The sequence below is a fragment of the Theobroma cacao genome, chromosome 1 (genome assembly GCF_000208745.1).
Source record: "Theobroma cacao cultivar B97-61/B2 chromosome 1, Criollo_cocoa_genome_V2, whole genome shotgun sequence".
Lineage (NCBI taxonomy): Eukaryota > Viridiplantae > Streptophyta > Magnoliopsida > Malvales > Malvaceae > Theobroma > Theobroma cacao.
The window spans coordinates 15,331,220-15,341,457 of record NC_030850.1 but is presented as its reverse complement, the minus strand read 5'-3'; the positions used below and the strand labels follow the sequence as shown (position 1 = coordinate 15,341,457).

Here is a 10,238-nt window from a genome sequence, read left to right as displayed (position 1 = left end):
AGTAAGCCTCCAACCATAAAATTCCCAGTTAGAAAGTCTCTACTCATGTTACAAAACACAAACACAAAGCTAGACTAATGCCCCCTTCAAACCATGGCACTTCCCTAATAAGTCTCAGGTCAAACACTCTTATGAGATTTTTGTTAAGGTTAGGGTTTTTTTTTCCTTTCAAAAATCCTATACCATTAACATTTTCTCGCCGATTCTTCGTTAGTATCTCATTTTTCTGTTTCCCTAGTCTTCCCATGGTTGAAGAAAACTTCTTTGTCCTCTTGGGTGACAAAGAACATGATGACGTATTAAAACTCATCAACCGCGTAAAGGATGTGGACAAAAAGAACTCATCTCTGGTGGAGAAGGTGCAAAAAGAAACCAAGGAATAGAAAAGGATGGCTCACCTGATTTCTTCTTATATGTGGGCCAAGCACCTCATTCTTCCTAGCCATGGTATTTATATGCTCAACTTTCGTTGTTAATTTATTCTTTGGAATCAAGCATTATACACTGCATATTTGACATTGCAATTTTATGTTTGGTCGGAGACTATCATGACATAATGGGTCTATGTCGTGGTTCTCTTTGCAAAGCATTTTATAAATGTTTTCTCTTGGCAAAACTATCATGACCCATTGTGTTGAATAGTTTCTCTCATTTACATTGATTTTCTGCTTGTAATTTATTGTTAAACTAGTATGCCAATATCCTTGATCATTTTTTTTTTCAAAATAAGTTCCTTATTAGTTTGGAGATCCTTCATTGAATCATTTTATTCGCAAGAACAAAGAGAGAGAGAGAGAGAGAGAGAGAGAGAGAGAGAAAGCAGAGGTTGAAGCCAAAAATAGCATATATATTGGCAGTTGCTTGCCTTCATATGTGGAGATGTGCATGCTATGTTAAAACTCTTGTTTTACACATGTTTTAACAATTAGAACAAGTGTTAATCTTCTTTGATAAGTGTTCATATTTCACTTGTACTATAAAGCTTGATATTAACACCACAAGAAAACAATTTTTTTCTGACGGAAAAAATCTTGTGGGAAATTTTTGTTGAAAATTTCCAACGGATTTCTAACAAAAAAATGTTGTTATTTTGTTTGACAGATTTTCAACGAAAATATAATAACGGAATATTTCTGTTGGAAATCCGTTGAAAAATTTTTTTGAACCAAAAAAAATTTCTCCCACCAAATTTTTAGATGGAATTTCCAATGGATTTCCGTTAGAATTTTCCAACGAAAAATTATCTGTTGAAAATCCATCAAAAAGTTTAAGGACCCAAAAAATTTGAAAGCCCGTTAAAGTTTCCAACGAAATTTTTCGTTGGAAAAAGCTGTTAGCAACGAAAATTTTCCAATTGAACATTCCGTTGGAAATAGTAAAAGTGCACTTTTTGTCTTCAAATATTTTAAACTTTTTATAAATTTTATTAAACCTTTATAAAAAATAGATATTAATGAAAACAAATATATACATACTTAAGTTTATAATATTTAAATGTTTAAATATGTTTTCCTTTGCTTATTTTTTTACATTTTTGAAAATTTTATTGAATCATAAATTATAAATTAATAATTCCAAATTCATTAATTTTATAACATTAAAAATTGATAAAAAGAACAAAATAAATTTTTTAATTTTATAAAAATACATGATAAGATATAATAATAAATTAATCAAAAAATAATAATACTTTATGTACGTTTTAATATTAATTAGTTAATATATATCAATTAAGAAAATAGATATATAATAAACTTATTAATATAATATATTTAAAATATATTAATTTATTATATCTATGTATACAAATTAGAATCATAGCTATAGAATATATATATATAAACTTGCATTATTCATAAAAAAAATATAACTTATTGTATTAATATGAAACTACAAGTTATATTCTTTAATTGATATAACTTTATAAGTTAATATATTCATGTATGTATATGAGATATTAAAATATCATACATATATATATTAATATGTTTTATATGTAAGCTTATAGTAAATTTTATTTATATGATTATAGTTATTAATTTTATTAGTTATTATCATACTTTTTATAAAATTATATTGATAAGTAATTATACAAATTTTGTAATATATATCAAATTATAACATATAATTTGTGTCATTAATATATATATAATAAATTTAGTAATATAACATTATGTTTTATATTGAGTAATATAAAAAAATTAATTTATTAATAAAATTTAAAATATTTAAATTTGTTTTACTACAAAAACTTGAAACTGTGATCAAATGAAGAATTAATTAACTTTAACCAAGTCTACCGCATACAAACCGATTTCGATTTTAAAACTCCCCAACTTAATTTTAAAAGAAACCAAACCCATATAACAGAAACACAAATCCCTAACATATTCGTCTGTCACTTTCCTTAAATCTATCACTTTGCTTCCTCTTCTTCTGCCGAGACCAGAGGCTGTTTACTGCCCTTCTCCGTGCGTCGCCCACTTTCCTCAAATCTCTCTTCTTGTGCCGAGACCAGACGCTGTTTGCTGCCCTTCTCTGTGCGTCGCTCACTTTCCCGAAATTAAGTCTTTTTGTGCCAAGACCAGAGGCTGTTTGTTGCCCTTCTTCGTGCGTCGCTCACTTTCCCAAAATCGAGTCTTCTTGTGCTGAGACCAGAGGTTGTTTTCTGCCCTTCTCTGTGCGTCGTTCACTTTACCCAAATCGAGTCTACTTTGCTTCCCTTTCTTGTGCCGAGACCAGAGGCTTTTTGCTGCAAATCTTTGTGCGTCGCTCACTTAATTGTGTTGTTTTGTTGCGTTTGCTGCAAATCTCTGTTTGCTGTGTTGTTTTTTACCAATCTGTGTTAGCAATTTACTGATTCTTGTGTGTGAGATTTTTGTAAAATTTTTGCTGTTGCTGTTTGAGTTTCGTTGGTCTGCTGCTGTGGTAGGTTCTGGAGTCTTGGTTTGGAAATGGCTTTTCACCCAGGATTGATCTTGACTTTAGTCTTTGGCGAGTTGTTGCTTTACTTTTTCTGGGATTATTTGCTGCACTTGAAGCTTGGTAACTGCCTGATTTTGATTGCTTAAGGCTGCTACTGGTCATTTTGTTTTATACAGTTTATTGTGAGTTGGTTGCGGTGGGATGAGTGTTTTGACTCTTTGTCTTTTTTGTTTCCACTCGGAGTCGTTGTATTGATCCCATTTGCAACTTGAGGTTTATTGCTCTGGGTTCTTTTGTATATCACAAGTAACAGGCTTTATAGGGGGTTCTTCTCCCTTGTTTTGTGTTTCTTGCTCACTACCGCATGCCTGGTAGTTTTGTAAAGGAATTGCTAATAAATAATTCTTTCCTTGCCTTTCAAAAAAAAAATGTGTTGAACATATTATTTATTCAGAGTTTAGAAGTTACCCGTCCCTTTTGAAACCAGGTTTTGTCTTCTAATACATATTCATTGATATATACGTATGAATTGGGAGTTTTCTAGGATTAATTACTCTGTAATTAGTCAGCAAGAGTGCAATTAATGGATCAAGTTTATGATTTAGGGTTAATTTGAAAACATTTTTAATAAGAAAAATTTTTGCTGATGCTACAATAAAATAAGCCAATACAGCTAACCATCGCTGAACCAATAAGCTCTTTTCTTCTTCTTTTCAGGAAGTATCATCATGCTGTAACAAGCTCTTTCCGTCTTCTTTTCATTCTCTTAAAGTGAGTACTTTGCTGACTTGATTCGTTATTGTCTAGCTAACTTTTATACATAACAAGATTGTAGTGAAGCAATTAGCAATTTTCATGAAAATATGAAGTCTAAGCTTAAATATTGCTTTCTTTCCTCATGTAAATCTCTTTTAGCAGAAAGCTAGAGAAGTTTGCTGGTTAAATCACTTTCTGGGTTGTGTTCTCTCATCTCTGCATCTTTTACTGTTATTGTCAACATCTTCCAACACTGTCTGTCACTGTCACTCAGCACAGGAACCTTTTACCCTCCCATTATTTTTACTTTCCATAAATAGTAAGAATTGATTGCTTATTTACCTTTTAGCCATGATCGAAGAGATGTACTAGAGCCAAACGTGTTGTCTCCATGATAATCAAAGAAGACTTGAGACTTTTTAGTTTCATATTCATTAATTGGTCAAGTCATGAGTAATGCTGGTCACTTCCCTTAAACCTGCTTTGAATTGAAGAAGATATAAATCAAATAAAATATGAAAAAATTAAAAATTATATATATAAGTTTTAAAAAATGTACTATTTACTCTTTTTTTAGGTTTGGTATTTACTTTTGTATCTAAATATTTATTATTTTTTAAAAATAAATAATAAACATATCAAAAGTTCTTACTTTAAAAACATAATTATTCCTTTCCAATGTTGGAATTTCATTTTTTTATCATAAAAAACTAATCATGACTTGGGGTCCAATTCATAGTTCTTAATTTTTATCCAAAAGGAAAAGCAAAAGAGTTTTGGCCATTTCTTAGTCACTTGGTTTTATAGGATTTTGTACTCATTAATACATAGAAAAGCTTGTGAATATGAATTTATCTACTCATTTATAAAGTTACACTTATATAGTGTCTTGTTTTTTTTGTTTTTATTCTTGTATGGAATCATTTTTACTATCCTAACATGTTATTATTTTTTAAAATTTATATTTAAAATGTTTAACTTAGTTTTTCATATTGGAATGTAGTTGTTAAACAAATTTTATTTTAAACAATAGTGAAAATTACTCTTGACTATTATATTCTATGACACTTGAGATTACAAAATGATAGAAGATCGATCTTGGATGTACTGTTGCTTAACTTCTTATGGATTCATTATAGATGAATTTGTAAATGGAGTTAATGAATTCATTCATTTTGCACGTTCTAACTCTACATTTATGTGGAAGAATAAAATCAGATGCCCTTGCTTTCGATGTAGTAATAACAAGTTTCTAAATTCCGATAAGGTGGTAGAGCACATCCTTAAAAATGGTTTTACTGGTGCTTACACAATTTGGAGTTTACATAGGGAACATGATGTTAGACAATCATCAAGAAGTAGAGATAGAGTTGAATCATATGCTAGTAATGAGGAACATGGGGAATATGAAAAACCCACATATGAAGTGGAAATAGAAAATCTATATACTAGAATGGTTAAGGATGCTATGGGTCCGAAAATTGCTTCCAATTATAGTCACGATAATCAGTCAAGGTTTGTGGAAGAAGATCCAAATCCAAATGCAACTAGTTTTTACTCTTTGTTAAGTAATGCAGACCAACCTTTGTGGTCAGGTTGCACAAAACAGACAACGTTTTTAGTTGTATCATAACTTTTAAATGTTAAGTCAGAGTTTAATTTGAGTGAATCATGTTTTGATCAGTTGTTGGATATAATAAAAAATATGTTGCCATCAGATGAAACTTTACCTACTGATTTTTATAGAATGAAAAAAAAGGTAGCAAAACTTGGACTGGGATATATCAAAATTCATGCTTGCAAAAACAAATGCATGTTATTTTATGAGAAAACTGCTAATTTTGAGCATTGTATGATATGTGGGCATCCTCGGTATAAACTGAGGAAATCAAGTGTGAAAAGACAGAAGAAAATACCTTACAAGATTTTGCATTACTTGCCACTTATGTCCAAGCTTCAAAGGCTTTATATGTCATGCAAAATTGCTGAACATGTGACGTGGCATGCGTAAAATCAAAGTGATGATGAAGTCTTAAACATCCTGTTGATGGTGAGGCTTGGCAACAATTCAACCACACACATGAGTTATTTGCAATGGAATTTCGAAATGTCAAACTAAGGTTATGTGCTTATGGTTTCAATCCTTTTGGACTGACTGCGAAACCTTATTCTATTTGGCCAATAATGCTTTGTGTGTACAATTTGCCCCCATGAATGTGTATGAAACAATAATATATATTTCTTAATATGATTATTTCAGGGAAAAAATCTAAGTCAAAACATAGATGTTTTCTTAAGGCCTTTGATAGATGAGTTGAAAGGATTGTGGACCCAGAGCGTTGTCACGTGTAATGCATATAGGAAACAAAATTTTCATATGAATGCAGTATTATTATGGATAATTAATGATTTTTCTACTTACGGTATGTGATCAGGGTGGAGTACTCATGGACGATTATCATGTCCCTATTGCATGAAATATTCTAAATCTTTCATATCGAATCATGGTAGGAAACCTTGTTTTTCTTATTGTGATCGATAATTCTTGCTACCTAATCATCCTTTTAGAAGGCAGAGAGATAAATTTATTAAAAAAAGAATTGAGCATGACTTACCATTTCTTCGATTATCATGTGAGGAAATATTGTCACGTTTGAATTCGCTTCCTCATCTCCCATTCGGAATAAAATGTGGTAAGCAGAAGATTTCGAGTTATGGTGTAAGTCATAATTGGGTGAAGAAGAGTATATTTTGGGATCTACTTTATTGGCATATGCTTTTTATTTGTCATAATCTAAATGTGATGCATATTGAACATAATGTATTTGAGAATATATTCAACATAATGATGGATGTTAAGGGAAAGACGAAAGACAACTTATAGGCATAACAAGATTTAAAGGTGTATTACAAGCGGTCAGAATTAGAATTGGTGGAAAATAATGAAAAAATTTTAAAGTCTAAGGTTTTATACACCTTAAATAAGGAGAAAATAAAAAAATGTTTGTGCTTGGGTGAAACAATTGAGATTACTTTATGGCTTTGCATCGAACATATTTCGATGTGTTAATGAGATTGATTGTAAATTTTATAGAATGAAAAGTCATTATTGTCATTTTTTTTACAACGATTGCTCCCAATTGTCTTTCATGATATGGTGTCTCACTCAATTTTGGATGCGATTACTGAGATATCTCACTTTTTTAGAGATTTGTGTGTAACTGAAATTCATGTAGATCATATGGAAGCTTTGCAAGGAAAAATATGTGAAACTATATGCAAACTAGGAAGGATATTTCCTCTCAATTTCTTTAACTCTGTGGAGCATTTGCCGATTCATTTGCCTTACGAGGCAAAAGTTGGTAAAGTCGTACAGTTTTGATGGATGTATCTATTTGAGAGGTACTATAATTGTTATTTGTTTTTAAATAGTTTATTACAAGAGTTTTAGGTACTTAATTATTAAGTTTGATGAATATTGTGATTTTAGATTTTTGCAATATTTGAAAAAAAAAGTAAATAATCGAGCCCTTGGTGAAGGATTTATATGTGAGGCTTACATTATCGAGGAAATCTCTTTGTTTTGCTCATGGTATTTTGAACCAACTGTGCAAACAAGATTAAATCGAGTGTCACGTAATAATGATGGGGGAGACGTGGACTCTCTTGGTCGTCTTTCAATTTTCACTCATTTTAGGTGAGCTTTTGGCCCATTAGATAAATCTCGACTTTTAAATGAGGATGAGTTTTATACTGCTGAGCTATATGTTTTAATGAATTGTGAAGAGATGTTCTCATATATTAAGTAAGTACCATTCTACCATAAACTCAAATGATTGATCATAAGAATGAACTTAATTTGTAAATTGTGGATATGATGATAGGATATTTGATGAAATGGTAAAGAGAGATGTTGTGCATATATCGAAAGATGAATTGGAGAAAGTACGTGATGCAAGATTTATGAAATGATTTAAAAATTATGTAGATTTATGTAAATTAGAAGTGAACTTTTAATAACATTGAGGCATTAATTATGTAATTAATAATATTTTATCTTATATGTCATGTTCGTAGGTTACCAAACATAAGGATGAAATTGACCTACATTTACTTGAAATCTCTTATGGTCCAGGACGTATGGTAAGGTGTTACGAAGGATACTTTGTAAATGGTTTCAAGTTTCACACCTTAGATTATGGACAAAATCATAAGACAATGAATAGTGGAGTCTACATAAAATGGAGTTTTTATAACAATTATGAACGTAACTTTATGGTATTTTAGTGGATATAATCGAGTTGGAGTATTTTGGTATTGGAAACAGAGTTGTGCTATTTAAATGTCATTGGTTTGATACTGAAAAAGGTATTAAGGTAGATCCTTTGCATGGTCATGTTGAAATTGAATACAACTCAATACTTGCAACTAATGAACCATTTATTTTAGTTGCACAAGCTCACCAAGTTTATTATAGTAGTTATCCATCAAGCAAAAGAGATCGTTGTAATTGGTGGGCAATATTTAAAACAAAAGTTAGGAGTAGATTTCACATTCCTAGTAGTGGAGATAGAGAAAATCAAATTGATTTGAATGAAAAAGTGTACCAAGAAGATGTGTCTATTTCAATTAATGGTACTTTATTGGAAGAACTTGATAACTTTTCAATTTTAGAAAGTGGTGATTATGAATAGGTTAATCTTTTGATTGAGGATGGAGAAGATGACATGCAAAGAGATGAAGCTGAAGAAAATGACATGGAAAGAGATGAAAATGAAGATGAAGATGAACTTGAAGATGACGACTACGAAACTTTTAGTGATGATAGTGATAAGAATGAAGAACATGAGTTTGCTTATTCTAAAAGCGATTGATGATGGTAGACATATATGATATTGGTTTTATATTTTTTGTTACATAGTTGTTTAACATTAATTTTATAATATTAAAAGATCTTGACATGTTAAAAAATTATAAATTATAGTTTATGTTTATAAATGTTGAAATGAATACCATATAATGGCATCTTTTATTGTAAAAATGATTAGGAATTACTTCTGATTGTTGTAAATTGATGACTTTTATACTTTGTTTCAATTTTATTTAATAAAATTTGTGTATGAATTTTAGAAAGTTTCATATTTCAGGAACGACGGTTAAAGGGAAGCATTCAAAATCGAGACTTAGATCAACAAATTCCTATATAAGTATGTCCTTGCCTACAAATGCTAGTGCGTTTGTTGATCTATCTATTCAACCACAGATGCAGCAGGTCAATAATGATGTGCCATTTGAGCCACTTTCTTTGTTGGGTGCATCTACAGAGCAAGTAGAAAATGAGACATCTACTCACGATTCTTGTAGATCCCAATTTTTTGATTTAGGTGCAAGTGTAGATGATACAACCTCAAGGTCAAGGGGTAGGGGGCCTGGTGTAGGATTACAAACTCCTGTAAATTTATTCGACAAATTGCGTATAACTCTTATTGGGGAGAGATATGTTATCTTGTATTATAATGAAATTGTTATATTTGTTAAGAATTTTAATATATCAAAATTTTCTTTTATATTCTACAAGTACTTTTTTTTGAGCAAGGGGTCATAGCTACAATAACAAGGATTATAAAAAAATCACTTCCATGGTCCATGGTCGATATGGAGGAAAGTCTCTAATGATGTAAAGGAGTGAATGTTTCAAAAATTTTAGGTATTATGTTTGTTATTCAATTAAATTATAACCTTATGTTTTCAATTAATTTGTATCAATTTTTTAGTTACTCTATTATTTTGATGTAGGAAAAATGTGTTTGGTCTACAAATCAAGATGTTTTGGTTCGACGAATATAGGATAAAATTTTTTTCGATTGGTTAAGAGATATGCTTTCAGAAGAAATAAATAAAGCAATGACAGAAGCCAAAACAAACAACATTAGGGATTGCAAAGACATGTCAAGGGAATGGATCACAAATGAAATTTGGGATGCCCTTATCGATACGGTATGAGGTACAGAAAAATGGCAAAACAAATCAAGAAAAGTAAGGTAAAATCGTTTAACGCCAAAAGAAGGAAGCAATCCAAAGCACACTGACGGTTCAGTTCCATTTGTTGTTCATACAAAAAGGATGGTATGAATTAATCTTACTTCGCATTTATATGTATGGTTTTCTTTCAAAATAAATTTAAATTGTATATTTAGTAGTTTGACTTTGGTTTTTCCTTACATGCTATTTACATATATCGATTATGAATGAGTATATATAGTTGTAAATAAATACAGGCAATTGAGATGAAATGAGATGTTAGCTTTTTGGAAGTGTTCAACTGCACTCATAAGCGTTTAGGGAGTCATGGTGATTTTATAGATAACAAGTCTAAGTTTACGAGTGTACGTACAAAATTGATTAATTTTACTTCAAAGATGACGATCTAGTTGAATAATAATCTTATTTAATTTTTTATATAGGAAATGTATAATTTTGTATTATCGCAGATGTATGGTGAGGATTCATCTTCTCAGCCAGAATTCGATCCACATGCTTGGACTGCAACAATTGGA

The 10,238-nt window shown here is 30.5% G+C and overlaps 1 protein-coding gene across 1 annotated transcript; it reads left to right on the top strand.

Moving 5' to 3' along the window:
* LOC18612673 lies at positions 2,389-9,286 on the top strand. The gene is made up of 5 exons (XM_018117493.1): positions 2,389-2,764; positions 3,643-3,696; positions 3,844-3,960; positions 8,404-8,560; positions 8,829-9,286. Exons 4-5 carry the CDS (start codon positions 8,404-8,406, stop codon positions 9,284-9,286), a joined length of 615 nt encoding a protein of 204 aa, XP_017972982.1. The 5' UTR covers positions 2,389-2,764; positions 3,643-3,696; positions 3,844-3,960.

Coding starts and splice junctions, on each gene's coding strand:
- LOC18612673 (XM_018117493.1), top strand. CDS start 8,404: ATGACATGCAAAGAGATGAAGCTGAAGAAAATGACATGGAAAGAGATG. Junction 8,561..8,828: donor TCTAAAAGCGATTGATGATG/GTAGACATATAT, acceptor TTCATATTTCAG/GAACGACGGTTAAAGGGAAG.